We start from the raw sequence: 16,023 nt of genomic DNA, 5'->3' as shown, positions 1-16,023 counted from the left end.
CAGCTGAGGCCCTTTCCACCGAAGCTGTCAGTAGCCCCCACCCTGTACGTGTCCCCCTCCCTCTCCCTCTGCTCTCCTCTCACTGCCAGACTTGCTGTTGATTTTGTGTAGCTCCCAACGTGCCCCCGCCCGCTCCTCCTCCCAGCCTGCTGGCCAGTGCTGTGGACCCCGGAGTCAGGAGGATCCTGTCGCTACCTCTGAGCATCAAGCACAGACGAACCTCATCAGAGCCTGTGCCCTGGGTGCCGCTCAGCCCCACGCAGCCCAGCCAAAGCAGCCTGGCTCCAGGTAAGGGACTGGCCAGCAGGATGGGGCTCTGTGGGGAAGAAGCTTGGGGAGCTGAGGACACTCGCTCTGTCTCCGTTGCCCTTGGATCCATCCCTGCCCGAGGTAGACACCGTTCCTGTCAGTCCTGGCCTGGTGGGCATGTCCAGCTCCCTGGGATTGCAGGGTCTGGCCCTTCCAGTTGAATCCTGGGAGATGCACCCCCCCGAAGGCCAGAGAGCACAGGGATGGAGAGGATCCCCAGACGGCAGCGGACTGAACCGTGCAGCTGCCAGGGACTAACCCTGCGCCAGCCCTTCACCCCGGATTGTTCCCTTCCCTGGGGATCTGAGGCTCCTTGGCCAGGCCTGTGGGGCATGGGGGAACGTACTGAACCTCGGAGCCGCATGTGATCCCAGTGCAAAGCATCTGCACCTGGAAATCCCTGGCCGTCCTGGCTGGCATAGTACATCGCTCCCAGCTCTGGGCCAGGCTCAGCTCTTAGGGGTGCTACGGCAGTAGCTGAACGCTTGCCCCGTGCCCGGGAGGGTGTCCCCAGTGCTGAGTGGGGGTGGGGCATGGCTTGGATGTGTGCATTGCCCATCCGCAGTGGGTCAGCAGCTGCCGAGAAGGCACCACCCACGGGCAACACACCACCTGCTTCTCCATTGCTCAGGCCATTTCTCTTCTCCCGGTCAGATTCTGGATCCTCCTCACCTCCCAAAGGCCATTCTGCAGCAGGAGACCCTCCCAGGAGACTGAGGTAACTCCCCATGGCTGAGCTCACTGAGGGGCAAGGCCCTGGCACCCTTTAGCCTCGGCCTGAGTTCACATGAAGCTGAGAGAGCTGGAGCCTAGTCACGCCACTTGGCTACAAGCCCCATGAACCTGGGACGAGCTATGCAGGGCCTCTGGGGATCACAGGGGAGAGCTCCCTGGGCAGAAGGCCTCTCTGTGGGGCAGGGTAACCTGGGGCTCTCTGGGAGCTCCCTGCACAGCTGGGGGCTTGTCAGTGTTCGGGGGAGGTGAGTGTCCTGATTGTGCCTCGCACCCAACAGGAGGCCCTGAAACAGGTGGGGGGAGGGGAGAGGGGGACAGGGGGACGCTGCCGTCTGCAGCCATTGTCTCCCAGGGCCGCTGTCCCAGGACTGGGACCCTTGGTGATGGCTCTGGGTGCCACGTGCTGCTGTTGCTAAATACCATGTCCCAGTGCCCTGGCATGGACGTGTCTGGCCAGCTGCCCTGTGCGATGGCCCCTTCCCGCGGGAGGGGTGGTGGCCGTGGCATTATGGCGAGGTGTGGGTGAGGCTTTGCCCTCTCACCTCCTGTCCCCTTCCCCATGGCAGGAGCCCCAGGCTGCCCTCCATGGAAGCTGCAGCACGGCTGGATGCGGCGGGGCTCCTGGAGGGGCTGCCTCCACCACTGGAGAAAGACCCCGGGCCAAGCCCATAACCCAGCTAGTGTCATACTCCTCTGTGGCTCTGCCTGCCAGTCGGGCTGGCTGGCAGTCAACAGCCAGCAAGGGAATCCCATAGAGCCCTGGGGCCCACCTGAAATCTGCTGCCCACCGATACGCGCTTCAGGAGCGCAGGGTACCTGGGGCCCCATTCTGCACCCCACCCATCCTCGTCCTGTCTGAGTGACCAGCCCTTCTCTGCGGCTTCCCTCAGCACCGGATCCCGCCAGGGCACCAGCCACTCCGCCACCAAGGACACGACACAGCTTGGTAAGGACGACCTGAGCCCTGCTTGGCTACCAGAACCTACCCGCGGCCTGCCACATCGGGCCCAGCTTCCTGCCCTTGCACCCCTCACTTTGGAGGCACTGCCCGCCTAGCCCAGCTGCCCGCCACCATCCCATCCCTCTCCAACCCCCTCCACCACCCTTTGTCATCTCACCCCTCCCCCAGCCCCTCCACCATCCCTCCCCTCGCCCAGCACTGCCACCCTCCACTGCCCCACCCCTCCGCCACTGTACCTCTCCCCCAGCCCCTCCACCATCCCTCCCCTCGCCCAGCACTGCCACCCTCCACTGCCCCACCCCTCCGCCACTGTACCTCTCCCCCAGCCCCTCCACCATCCCTCCCCTCGCCCAGCACTGCCACCTCCACTGCCCCACCCCTCCGCCACTGTACCTCTCCCCCAGCCCCTCCACCATTCCTCCCCTCGCCCAGCACTGCCACCTCCATTGCCCCACCCCTCCGCCACTGTACCTCTCCCCCAACCCCTCTGCCATCCCTCCCCTCGCCCAGCACTGCCACCTCCACTGCCCCACCCCTCCGCCACTGTACCTTTCCCCCAACCCCTCTGCCATCCCTCCCCTCGCCCAGCACTGCCACCTCCACTGCCCCACCCCTCCGCCACTGTACCTCTCCCCCAGCCCCTCCGCCATCCCTCCCCTCGCCTAGCACTGCCACCTCCACTGCCCCACCCCTCCGCCACTGTACCTCTCCCCCAACCCCTCTGCTATCCCTCCCCTTGCCCAGCACTGCCACCCTCCACTGCCCCACCCCTCCGCCACTGTACCTCTCCCCTAGCCCCTCTGCCATCCCTCCCCTTGCCCAGCTCTCTGCCGTCTAACCCTAGCCCCACTGCCCTCTGCCATCTTGCCCCAGCCCAGCTGTTCTCCTGTCTCCCTCCTTTGCCCAGCCAGCTGCCCAGGGTAGTGAGGGAGCTCGGCTGGCACAGTGTGCTCTCCTGGGGGCAGGGAGCTGAGCGCCCTGTGCTGCCCTGTGAGTGGTGCTGATTGCCTGTGAAGAGAGGGAATTGGTGACTGTTCTGCTGGTGTCCTAGCTGCCCTGGAGACAGTGGAGACGCTCTGTGAGGCCAGCCCCAGCAAAGGAAGAAGCCGTGGGCTGCCGTGGCCCTCACAAGACCCAGGTGGAGGCCCTGGCCCAGCACAGGACGTGCCGCCCCCGATCCCAAGGAGGGACGGCCTGGTAGGTGCTCTGGTCTGGGATGTCGCGCTCAGATCCCCCTTTTCTCTCCGTATTTGGTTGTAATGTTGGCAAACGTGCCCCCCTTCTAACTCCAGCGCTGCCCTGCTGGCACCCCAGGCATGGACAGGGCTCGGAGGGCAGCAGAGCCACGTGGAAATGGCAGGAGCTGATTGCCGGCATGGAGTCCTCCCCCTGCAGGGGCATTCACAAAACACCATGGGCAGCAGAGGCTAGCCCAAGTCCCTAGGTGCGCATCCCTCTCATCCCCACACAGCCGGAGCAGGCTGCCCTGCGGCCAGCAGTTCCACAGGGCCTGATTTCTGAAGGGAGGGACTGGGGTCCCTGTATATCTTGCCTCCTCCCTTCCCCTGAAAGCACATGCAGAGTGGGTGAGCGTGCGTCCCCGGGGACGTGTCAGCTCCTCTGCCCGGGCAGACGCAGGCGTGTGCGTGGGGGGAAGGTACACACAGTGCAAGGTGAAGACTGCATGCTGCAGATCAGGCCCTCAGCCTCCTGGGGGTGCCCTGTCGCTGGGGCCCTGTGGAGGCCAGAGCCTCTGTCTCACTCTCCCACCTCTCCCTTCCTAGCACCAACCCTTCCCCCAGGCTCCCTGCCCCCAGGAGAGCTCCACACAAGCCCCCCTCTCCCCCAAAGGCCCACAGGGCAGCAAATAAACAAGGACACAGGACTTGCTGTCTCCAGAAAGATGATAGGGTTTCCAGGTGTCCGGTTTTCAACTGTAAAGTCCGGTCGAAAAGGGGACCTAGCAGTGTCCAGTCAGATTTACTGACCAGACACCAAAAGTCCGGTTACTGCAGGAGGGAGAGAGGCGCCGGGCCATCAACCCACACCAGCCCCTGCTCAGCCGGGGCCGCCTCCTACTGCATCTCATGGGCAGGCAGGCATCAGGGTCCGCATGAGGCTGCAGCTCCTGTCCCAGCCAGGGAGAAGCAGAGGGAGCCCAGCTGTGGGGGCAGGGGGAGAGAGGTGGTGAGGATCAAGCAATGAGGAAGGGGGGGGAGGGTAGAGCAGCGAGTGAAGGTGGGGGAGAGGAGCCAGCAAGGGCTGGGGCTTCAAGGGAAGAGGTGGAGCAGGGGCAGGGCCTCGAGGGAAGAGGCAAGGCCTTGGGGAAGAGGCAGGGCAGGGGCCGGGGCCTTGGGGGGGAAGAGGCGGGGCAAGGGGTCCGGTTTTCAGAAATTAGAAAGTTGGCAATTATATGGAAGAACACTGCAGTTAGGAAGCTGCCAGAGCCACACTACACAGTCTCCCACTTCCGGACCCCTGCAGCCCTTCGCCACCCCCCCCCAGAGCTCCCAAAGCACCCACAGCCACCCAGCACTCGCCTCCCCTCTCCCCCCAGCACTCTCCCAGCCTGATCCCCTGCGGCCCCATGGCATGTCCCTCACTCACCTGCTCCCATGCTGGTTGGTGCCCCCCACCCATGAGCCTGGAGGGGATTCTCTCCTGCCCTGAGTGCACAGGGGCTTGGGGACCAAAATGCCCCTGTGCTCAGGCTGCATGTGTTTGTGTCTACCAAAGAGCATGGTGCAGGACGCATTAGACAAAGGGATCCAGGCTTGATGGTGTTCTCCCCTCCTGATTTGCAGAGTAAACCGCGCTTCTTCCGGGTCCGAGCCCTGTATGACTGTCAGGCTGACCGTGCGGATGAGCTGACCTTCCGTGCGGGGGAGATCATCATTGTGGCCGAAGAGGAGGACTGCAATTGGTGGGTAAGTATCGGCCTACGCTGTAGTACGGCACTGCAGGTTCCAGTGTACATGTGTAGTGCCGACAGAGCCCCGGGCAGGATCAAACCGGGGACCTCTGGAGCTTAGTGCATGAGCCTCTACTGCATGAGCTAAAAGCCACTGGCTCTTAGCTGAAGCTGTAGAGCAGCTCATTTTCTCTCTCTCTCTCAGTGGTCTTGGTGCCATTAGACAGGACAGAACACCACACCCAGGTGTGTGGGTTACATACTTCCCCTAGCTGAGGAAGCGCATCCCAAGCTTCAGAGTCTTCCCAGTTGAGATCCTGGACGAGCCCCTACTTGTAACGCCGATAGACACTGATCATTGGTGGGCGGGATCGAACCTGGGGTCTCTGGAGCTTAGTGTATGAGCCTCTACTGCATGAGCTAAAAGCCAACTGACTCTTAACTAAGGCTGTAGCGCAGACTCATTTTAACTCTCTCTCTAAGTGGTCTCGGTGCCACTAGATGGGACAGAACACCACACCCAGGAGGTGTGTGGGTTACACATGCTGATGTCCCCTTGACCTGCACACCAAGCCCCTCTCTAGCCACAGCTCCCAGAATCTTAGCCAAGCTGCCTTCCTCCCTTGCCTCCCCTGGAGCGCTGTCCTGTTTTTTTCATGGTCTCCTGGTTAGAGCTGAGCAATCCCACTCCTGTCTTGCTGATCTCCAGAGCTCTGCACCCAGCCCTCTGCACTCTCCACTCCGATGTGCTCGCCCAAACCCTCATTGGCTCTCTCTTCCCTCTGCCTCTTGCACTGATACCTGTTAATCCGCTTGCTCCTGTCACACCTACTCTCCTTCAGCACTTCAGGTTCTGCTGTTGCGCTAACCAGCTACAAACTTGAAATGCAAATGTTAGAATATTGGGAACAGTTGTACCTGTCCCATCTCTACTGGACATCTAGAAATCTAACTTATGGCTGGCTCTTCCAAGACAAACAATACAGATGTCACCATTTTATTAAAAAATAATAATTGTGATGGGTCCCCTCTCCCCCATCTCCGGGGTGCCACCTGGGACTGGGGTACCACTGAGCCCGCCTGACCCACCAGTCTGGGTTCCCTTAACACTGTACTGCGCTGCAGCCTGCCAAGCCCTCCCTCAGGCTTCAGACTGCACTTTACCTGCACACATACAGGCAGGGACACGCCCAGCTGCAGATTCACACAGATGCTGAGATCAGCTCTGCATGGGAAGGCTCAGCTAAGGAACTGCCCAGTACTCAAGTGCACCCCCCCTCTAGAGGGTAAACCCAAAATTATGCCGTCTTGCGCTGCACAGAGATCTGTGCAACATAAGCTCATGAAATTCGCCCTCTATGTGGAGAGGAATATACACAGCTTTCTGCCCCACAGTTATGATTTCCACACACTGGCTTTAGACAAAACAAATGTATTAACTACAAAAGATAGATTTTAAGTGATTATAAGGGGTAGCAAACAGATCAAAGCAGATTACCTAGCAAATCAAACAAAAACACAATCTAAACTTAATATTCTAAAGAAATTGGATATGTGCAGCAAATTCTCACCCTAAATGTTGTTTTAGGCAGATTGCAGAGATTCTTGAAGGCAACCTGCCCTTGCTTGCAGCTTAAAACTCCAGTTATTCCTTTCACAGGCTAGACAACCCTCTAGCCTGGATTAAGCCCTTCTCCCCTAGTTCAGTCCTCTTTCTTGGGCAGGGAGTCAGTGAAGAATGAACCACGGTGATGTCACTCCCCTACCTTAAATAGTTTTTGCATATGGCGGGAATCCTTTGTCTCCCAGTTTGATTCCCACGCCTGCTCAGTGGAAAAACACTAGTATTATCATGGAGTCCAGTACCAGGTGACTTGGTCACATGTCCCTCTAGGGCCACCGCAGCCATGACTCAGAGGCTGTTTGCAGGGTCCTCAAGAAGGCTTCCCAGGAAGGCTCCCTGGTGGAAGATTAGCACCTTCTAAGACCTATTGTTCTCCCTAATTGCCCTTCCCAGCCAGCCATCTATACTGATTGCATTCCCCAGGTGTAAACACATTTGTAATAGATGCATAGACATTATTCCTAACTTCAGATACCACTGGCTGCCGCTGGGGCAGTCTCAGGGCCCCTCTGCCCCCCAGCAGAAGGAGTTTGGGTGTGGGCTCAGGGCTTGGGATTGGGGCCAGGGTTTACCGGGGGTGGGGGGGGGCTCCTCTCCCTCAGATCCTAGCTCCACATGGGAGTTGCAGAACCGGGGCTTGGGGCGGAGCAGAGGCAGCATGTGGAGCTAGGGAGCTAGGATCGCCACTTCCCAGGATCTGGGTAGGGAGCCTGGTCCAGCCCCACAAACCCCCGCCCAGCACCCATGCCCCCCCGGGACACGACTCCCCCCGCCCGAGCACCGCACCCCCCTCCCCAGCACCCACCAGGAACTGCGGCCAATGGGAGCTGCGGGGGCAGTGCCTGCAGGCAGGGGCAGCGCACGGAGCCCCCTGTCCCCCCGGGGGCGTGCCGGCCGCTTCCGGGAGCGGTGTGTGGAGGGGGAAGCGTGAGGCGCCCCCTGGCCCCACTTACCTCGGGTGGCTCCTGCTAAGGCAGGCTCCATCCCCGCAGCTCCCATTGGCCGCAGTTCCCGGCCAATGGGAGCTGCGGAGTCAGGGCTCGGGGCACATGCAGCGCACACTGACCCCTGCCCCGGCAGGGGCCACAGGGACATGCTGGCTGCTGCCGGGAGCGGTGTGGGGCCAGGGCAGGCAGGGAGCCTGCCTTAGCCTGGTTGCACTGCCAACCAGGAGCTGCCCGAGGTAAGCACCCCCCAGCTGGAACTCACACCCCTCACCCCCTCTCACACCCCAATCCCCTGCCCCAGCCCTGAGACCCCTCCTGCACCCAAACTCCCTCCTAGAGTCTGCACCCGCACCCTGTCCTGCACCCCAATTCCCTGCCCCAGCCCGCACCCCAACCCCCAATCCCGAGCCCCCTCCAGTACCCAAACTTCCTCCCAGAGCTTGCACCCCGCACCCCCTCCTGCACCCCAACCCTCTGCCCCAGGCTCAGCCCAGAGCCCCCTCCCATACTCCAAAACCCTTGGCCCAAGCCCAGAGCCCACACCCCCTCCCAGCCCACTGAAAGTGAGTGAGGGTGGGGGAGAGCAAGCGACGGAGGGAGGGGGGAATGGAGTGAGTGGGGCGGGGCCTCGGGGAAGGGGCGGGGCAAGGGTGCTTGGGTTTGTGTTATTAGACAGTTGGAAACCCTAGCTGGAACCCTGGATGGCAGTGCCCTGGTTCCTGTAATGATTGGGGCCTGGGTGGTCAGGCCTCGTGGCTAGAGTCAGGCGCCATGCCACGGGTCGAAGCTGGAGTCAGCATCGGGGTCGGGCATAGGAGCAGGGATGCGGAGTGAGGCAGGAAAGCAGGAACTGGGAACAGACCAGGGTCTGGGATAAGGATGACAGCAACAGGGAGGAAGGCAGGAACCAGGAGTCATGCAAGCAGGCAGGGTCCATAGTAGTAGTAGCAGCAGCCAGGGATTCCTGTAGTTGCTCAGACAACTTCCTGTCCCTTTCTGGTCTAAACAGAGCTCCCCAGCCAGTCCATGGTGCTGGACATTCCCCCCAATCAGGAGCTTCGGAGGCAGAGCCCTTTGTGAGCTAGAGCTTCATTGGTTCCCTTCTACAGTGGCTCAGGTGAGCTGCTGGGTAGTGGCTGTGGACTGAGCACTGCCTGGGGATCCAGGGGCCCGGATTCGAGATCCACTCACAATACCATTCTGCCTTCAGTGATTCAGGAAAGACTAGAGTAACTAATGCAAGCTTGCTGAGAACCTCGTAACCTGCCCAGAACCTGGCCTTGTTCTCAGGGGAGTTGGCTAGTGTGGAGATTGGAGTGGCTGGGCACTGCCCGGGCTGGTTTAGGAATGGCTTGCAGTCATTACTGTAGTCAGTTCCTTTCCACTGGCTACCCAACCCCATGGAAGAGCCATAGCTGACTAAGCCTTTGCTGGCTTTTCTCTTCACAGAACGGCTGGATTGAAGGGCAGCCCCACAGGAAAGGCGTCTTCCCGGCATCATTTGTTCACGTGCTGAGTGAATAGGACTTGGATGGCTGACAGAAGAAGGAACATCTCAGCTGCTCGAAGTGCAGATCCCCCAGACTCCCTGTTTTCAGCAGGCTTCCTGCAGAGAACACACTTGGCGAGCTTGTGCTGTCTCATCTCTTGTACCTTGTCACTCTCACTTTCAGGCCTGCAGTATGTGATTCGGCCCACGGGGCCCAAAGCGGGGCTTGGAGTGGTCAGGGCTTTGCCTGTCTCCTGAATTGCAATCAGGTACCCTATCGGGTGTCTTTGAGTCCTGCTTTCAGCTCCAACTGTTCAGTGTGCAGCCTCCCACACAGCAGTGCGGCACTCACTCCTGCATGGTGCTGGCTGGGAGTGGCCAAAGCTGGGAGAATGCCAGTTTAGAGACACCAGAGTTTGGAGCCTGTTTTAACATGGAATAACTGACTGCTGATTAACTGGATAGTAACTGCCACTCTAGACACACCACAGATGTCTATTCCACACTCAGCCCTAGTGTCCAGATTAACATCCACTCTCCTCCGAATCAACGTGAGTTAACTCAGGTTCAAACAGGCCCCAAGCCCCATTCCAGTCAAACCCTTCCACTATCCCAGCCAGGGAGCTGCCCAAAAAAGGCTTCTTTCCATTCTCCCATTTGAACCAGTCATTCACCTTGGCAGCCATTTTGACACCCAAACCCATAGAAACTGCACCAGTTCCTGTCTGTGCTGGCAACAATTCTCAGTGTTTTTCTGCTCCGATGCTACTACTAGTGGGAGCTGGAGTATAGCTAAGGCTAAGGCATTTTTACCAGCCCTGTTCAGAGCCCTCTTTCCACTAAAGCTGCCACACTGGAATCACTGGCGGAGCTGTGCTGGGACAGAAAAACACCAATCAATGTTCCCAGTGGACAGGGGCATGTGACAGGAGACAGCTCATAGACATTAAGACCAGAAGGGACCATTGTGATCATCTAGTCTGACCTCCTGCACATCACAGGCCATGGACCCTCACCCACCCACTCCAGTAATAGACCTCTCTGGCTGAGTTACTGACATCCTCAAATCATGATTTGAAGACTTAAAGGCACAGAGAAACCTCCATTTACACTAGTTTAAATCTGCAAGTGACCTGTGCCCCACATTACAGAGGAAAGCAAAAAACCCCAGAGTCTCTGGGAGAAAATTCATTCCCAACCCCTAAATATGGCTATCAGTTAGACCCTGAGCATGTGGGCAAGACTCACCAGCCAGGCACCTGGGAAAAAATTCTCTGAAGTAACTCAGAACTCTCATAATTTAGTGTCCCATCACCAGCCATTGGAGCTATTTGCTGCTAGCAGTCGCAGATCGGCGACATGCCCTTATAGGCAGTCCCATCATCCCACCCCCTCCATAAATGTATCAAGCTCAGTCTTAAAACCACTTAGATTTTTTTGCCCGCACTGCTCCCCTTGGAAGGCTGTTCCAGAACTTCACTCCTCTGTTGGTTAGAAACATTTGTCTAACTTGAAGCCTAAATTTGTTGATGGCCAGTTTATAGTCATTTGTTCTGGTGCCACCATTAGCCCTTAACTTAAATAACTCCTCTCCCTCCCTGGTATTTGTCCCTCTGATGTATTTATAGAGCGCAAACATATCTCCCCTCAGCCTTCTGTTGGTTAGGCTAAACAAGCCAGGCTCTTTGAGTCTCCTCTCATAAGGCATCAATCCTCTGATCCTCCTAGTAGCACTTCTTTGCACCTGTTCCAATTTGAATTCATCTTTCTTAAACATGGGAGACCAGAATTGCACACACTATTCCAGAAGAGTTCTCACCAGTGCCTTGTATAATGGTGCTAACACTTCCCTGTCTCTACTGCAAATACCTCACCTGATGCATTATGGGACTTCATTAGCCTTTTTTACAGCCACATCACATTGACAGTTCATAGTCATCCTATGATCAACCAATACACGCAGCTCTTTCTCTGTCAAGTCTAACAGATATGTCCTCAGCTTATAGCAAAAATTCTTGTTGTTAGTCCCTAAATGCATACATTTGCACTATTATATTTCATCCCATTTTTATAATTCCCGTTTTCAAGGTTACCCAGATCTTCTTATATGATATTCTGGTCCTCCTCCGTATTGGCAATACCTCCCAACTTTGTGTCCTCTGCTAGTTTTATTGGTGCACTCCCACTTTTTGTGCCAAGGTCATTAATGAAAATGTTAAATAATATTGGTCCCAAGACTGATCCCTGAGGAACTCCACTAGTAACCTCCTTCAAGCCTGACAGTTCACCTTTCAGTATGACCCATTGTACTCTCCCCTTTAACCAGTTCCTTACCTTTCAATTCTCATATTAATCCCATCTTCTCCAATTTAACTAATAATTTTCCATGTGAAACTGTATCAAATGCCTTATTGAAATCCAGGTAGATTAGATGCATTTCCTTTGTCTAAAATATCAGTTATCTTCTCAAAGAAGGAGATCAGGTTGGTCTGGTGCGATCTACCTTTTGTAAAACCATGTTGTATTTTATCCCAATTACCGTTCACCTCTATGTTCTTAACTACTTTCTCTTTCAAAGTTTGTTCCAAGACCTTCCATACAATTGAGGTAAAACTAACAGGCCTGTAGTTTCCTGGATCACTTTTTTCCCTTTTAAAAAAATAGGTACTATATTAGCAATTCTCTAGTCATAGGGTACAGCTCCTGAGTTTAGGGATTCCTTTAAAATTGTTACTATTTGGCTTGCAAATTCATGTGCCAGTTTCTTTAATATTCTTGGGTGGAGATTGTCCAGGCCCCACGATTTGGTCCCATTAAACTGTTTGAATTTGACTTACACCTTGGATGTGGTGATTTCTACTTCTGTCTCCTCATTCCCATTAGCCACTGTGCCACTACCCCAAACTCTTCATTACCCTTATTAAAAACGGAGGCAAAGTATTTGTTTAGGTGTTGGGCCATGCCTAGATTATCTTTAATCTCCATTCCTTCCTCAGTGCTTAGTGGTCCCACTTCTTTCCTTGTTTTATTTCTTTTATGTATATGGCTATAGAACCTTTTACAGTTGGTGTTAATTTCCTTTGCAAGGTCCAACTCTCCTTGGCTTTTTGCAGTTCTCATTTTTTCCTTACACTTTCTGACCTCCAAGAGGTAGCTTTCCTTGCTGATCCATCCCATCTTCCATTCCTTGTAGGCTTTCTGCTTTCTTTTAACCTGTTTGAGATGCTTGTTCATCCTGTTCATTCTGTTGCAACCCTTCCCTACAATTTTTTCCCCCTTGCTTGGGATTCAGGCTTCAAATAGGTTTTGCAACATCCGAAGAAGTGGGCTGTAGCCCACGAAAGCTTATGCTCTAATAAATTTGTTAGTCTCTAAGGTGCCACAAGTACTCCTGTTCTTTTGACTTAAATTAATTCCAAGCTTCCTCCACATTCAGATCCTTGAGTTCTTCAGTCCAGTCCACTTCTGTAACTACTTCCCTTAATTTTTTAAATTTAGCTCTTTTGAAATCAAGGACCCCAGTTGCAGACCTATATTTGTTGCTCCTTCCATTCAGTTTAAACTGAATTAGCTCATGACTCAAACCAAGATTGTTCTCTACAGCCTGTTCTTCTATGAGGTCCTCACTACTCACCAATACTAAATTTAAAATGGCATTACCGCTTGTTGATTCAGTCGATGAAGAAACCTTTCATCTGTCACATCCAGGAAAATCTGGGCCTACCACTTGTCCTCCAGTCTATAGCTGGAAAATTAAAGTCTCCCATAATCACACAATTCCCAGTGGTATTTATTTCATTAAAAATATTAAAGAGGTCTCTATCCATATTCAAATTGTATCCTGGGGTCTGTAGCAGACCCCAAGCACTGTCCCAGTGGAGCCTTTGTTATCTTTCTCCCCCCAAAGTGATTTTGACCCAAACTGACTCATCCATTCCATCACTTCTAATTTCTTTACAGTCTACCTCACCATTAACATACAATGCTACTCCACCTCCTTTGCCTTTAGTTCTGTCTTTCCTGAACAGCACGTACCCTTCACTACCTGTACTCCAGTCACGACAACCTTCATCACCTGTACTCTATTGCCAATAACCTTCATTACCTGTATTCCAACTCTACTGTTTGGAAGTTGAAGTGGGTGCCCCGGGATCCATGGGAACAAGTGCATCCAAACTGAGGATCATCCTGGATTCAGCTCCCTCTCCTCCAAGAGTATAGCCCGCACTCACTCAGCACCACTAGCAAGCCTCTCTTGCAGGGCTGGCGCTCTCTGAGCTGGAGACGATTCAGAGTATTGCTCTGTCCTTTGCTAGAAGCCATGAGCTTCTGGGGTGTGACCCAGTCACCAGTAAATACTGACTGTCCACTACTGGGTCTCACAGAAGGAAGGAGTGTGTTCCAGTTTCTCTCTCCAGCCTCCTTTCCAAGCCCACCCCTACCTGGTCACCAAACCACATCTCATGGGAACTGGTGTGGAAAAGGCCCCTAGGATCCCATCTAGTCCAGCCATTGAGGGTTAGGGTACAAGAGTCACTGCCAACTTTTTCCAGTCTAGTCTTAAATGTGCCAAGTGATGGCACTTTCCTTGTGTTTTCTATGTCCACGTCTAGGCCCAGGGTCCAGTCTAGGGTATGACTGTGTTTGCTGTTCCAGAAACCAGCAGTGTGGGACCAGGGTGGAGAGGAGGGTTTGCCCATTGTGTCGGAGGAGTTATCTGCACAGCTGTTGAAGTGTCCCAGTACAATGAGCCACAGGAAACAAGTGGCTCCATCTTCCTCCATTTCCTAGAGAGCCCATTCCCCAGATGAGTACATCTCATTGCCAGGGAGATTATTGGAGTCCGAACCTAAGAGTTTCCTATATTAACATCCCCCCTCTATGCCTAGTTCTGCTCCTAGCTCCCCTCCTGGCTTGGTGTTTACACCCGTCAAAGACCTGTAGACAGCTGAGTTCAGCTGCACATGTGTGAAGAAGAGATGCTGGGGTCCCTGCTGTAGCTATGGGCTCTGCTGCACACAGATTGTAGGGGAGGCACTGCCAGAAAGGACCTCTCTGCTAGCCCTCCAAGAGAAGCTGCAACCTGCTCAGTCTCACACACTCCTCTTTCAACTGCTAAAATATGTGAGAGAAGAAAGGGGAGAAGGAAAAAAGACCCCCCCACACACACCCCATCCTGCTCCGGTTTGCAGGCACAAGCCTGCACTACATCCTTTCCCACAGCAAACGAAGCCACAGAGGCCAAGTGGCTATGCCACTCCCCTAAGTATCTGGCATTGGATACACCTGAGTCACATGCCACCTCTTCCCAATGTCTATCACAATCCCACTACTCAGCTGGGGAAACCCTGTCTCCAAAGCACCGTGCGCCATCCAAGGGACTCACCAAGGACCTGTAGCCACCCCTGCCTAATGAGCCCCAAAGCCATTCACATACTCGCTAGCAACTGCCACCCTGCAGGGGGGCTGTGCGCACACGCTGCTGTGAGCTGGGTGGGGAAGCTGTGAAGGTAGAGGGGTAGGCCTTGGCCAAAGCCAAGTGCACACCACTGTGTCATTGGTCTGAGGGGGGTAGGGTCATAACCACAGTCAGCCTCCTCTCCTTTGAGCTGGGATGTGTGCCAGGACCTGGCAGTTTCACCCAACGCTGGCTGCTGCCACCCTTTCTTGCACTGCAGTTGCAGGATGGGGCTTTGGGAAGCAGCTGGCTTCCATGGGTGCCCCCCAACTATGAATCCCCAATAACAGCCCCCTTCCCTCTGAGTTCTGCTTCTCCTCTGCCCTCCTCTGTTCCTGACAAGTTCCCAGCATCCCTGTACAGGGCTGTGGACAGCCTCAGCGCCCAGCGCACACAGGGCTGAGACAAGGCTGGGTGTAAGCGTTGCCGGCAGTCAGAGCCTGGGAAGGGTGGATCTGTGCATCTGGCTCGTCCCACCTGTTTTGCTGGCTCTGATGCACAGTGACCGAAGGCAATGGTGCAGTTGTGCTGCCTGAGCCTTCATGAACAGCCGGTACGTCAGCCCCACAAGGGAAGGCAGCAGGGACTGCACAGGTGGCATTCAGGCTGGAGCTGTCACTCGGTTGAAAAATGGGACTTGATGTGGAAAATGTAATGAAAATGGAGGGAACAATCATTTTTTTCTAAATTTTCTTTGGAAAATTTTAATTTTTCAGTGGAAATGGAAATACCAAAAAAACCCAGTCAAAAATGGAAAGAATTCAGCTGAAAACCAAGATTTGACTTGGGAATGCTGTTGCGATGCCTCATAGGAGCTGGAGTTCAGGTGGCTTGTGCTCCCAGTCACCTTTGTAGGTTGGATTGTGGGTTTGATTATGTCTCCCATGATGCACTGTGGTCTTCCTCTTGGGAAGGCGAGGCAGTGAATCATGGTAATCCCTGGCCATGGTGCAGCATGGGAGATGTAGTTTAGCTGGGTGAGCCTGAACCATAGAGGAAAATGTGGACAAGGCACCAAACTACAACTAAGAGGCACTGCAACTGCATCTCCCAATTTTCAGTTTGTGGGGTGGTGTTTTTTCATGAAAATATCTACATTTTCCAGAGGATGCAGATACTTTCAAAAAAATTGTTTTGTTGAAAATCCAATTTTCCGTGGAAAACAGTTTTGTTAGCAAATTTTCCACCGGTCTCAGTGGCCCTTCATATATATATATGCCCCTTGTGCCTTTATTTACTACACCTTGGAAAATCCAATTAGCATGCTCAGGGTTATTTGCATTACCAGTCCTGAATAGAATAGTGCCCACGCAGGAAACAGGGCAGCTTATCTTCTACTTGAGCAAATCCTGTCCCAGCAGCATTGTGTCTCCTCTACTGCCCTGCTGAAAAGAGAAACAAATACACTGGCTTCGTGTGGTTTTTAGGAAGTAGTAAAACCGTGAAAACCCATAAAGGGCAGGATGTGACAGCTTTCTTGATGGCACGGTCCCAACTAGCATATGGAAATATTGAGTAAGACGCAAGCACACCCCAGAATGTTACTGATTTTGCAAAAAGGATCTGAGTAATGGTGAGATGCCCCATTC

General features: G+C 54.4%; 1 protein-coding gene across 1 annotated transcript in view; it reads left to right on the top strand.

Moving 5' to 3' along the window:
• The window catches only part of LOC135886704 (arf-GAP with SH3 domain, ANK repeat and PH domain-containing protein 2-like), a 102,954-nt gene extending 93,943 nt beyond the window's left edge, over window positions 1-9,011 (top strand). The window contains exons 23-28 of the mRNA XM_065414491.1: window positions 112-288; window positions 964-1,027; window positions 1,935-1,990; window positions 3,057-3,202; window positions 4,810-4,932; window positions 8,937-9,011. Of these exons, the coding sequence (XP_065270563.1) occupies window positions 112-288; window positions 964-1,027; window positions 1,935-1,990; window positions 3,057-3,202; window positions 4,810-4,932; window positions 8,937-9,011 (641 nt within the window). The remainder of the gene's footprint in view (window positions 1-111; window positions 289-963; window positions 1,028-1,934; window positions 1,991-3,056; window positions 3,203-4,809; window positions 4,933-8,936) is intronic.
• Window positions 9,012-16,023: the final 7,012 nt, after the last annotated feature.

Source organism: Emys orbicularis, chromosome 12, assembly GCF_028017835.1.
Source record: "Emys orbicularis isolate rEmyOrb1 chromosome 12, rEmyOrb1.hap1, whole genome shotgun sequence".
Classification (NCBI taxonomy): Eukaryota; Metazoa; Chordata; order Testudines; family Emydidae; genus Emys; species Emys orbicularis.
This window is presented reverse-complemented; position numbering and strand designations above follow the sequence as displayed.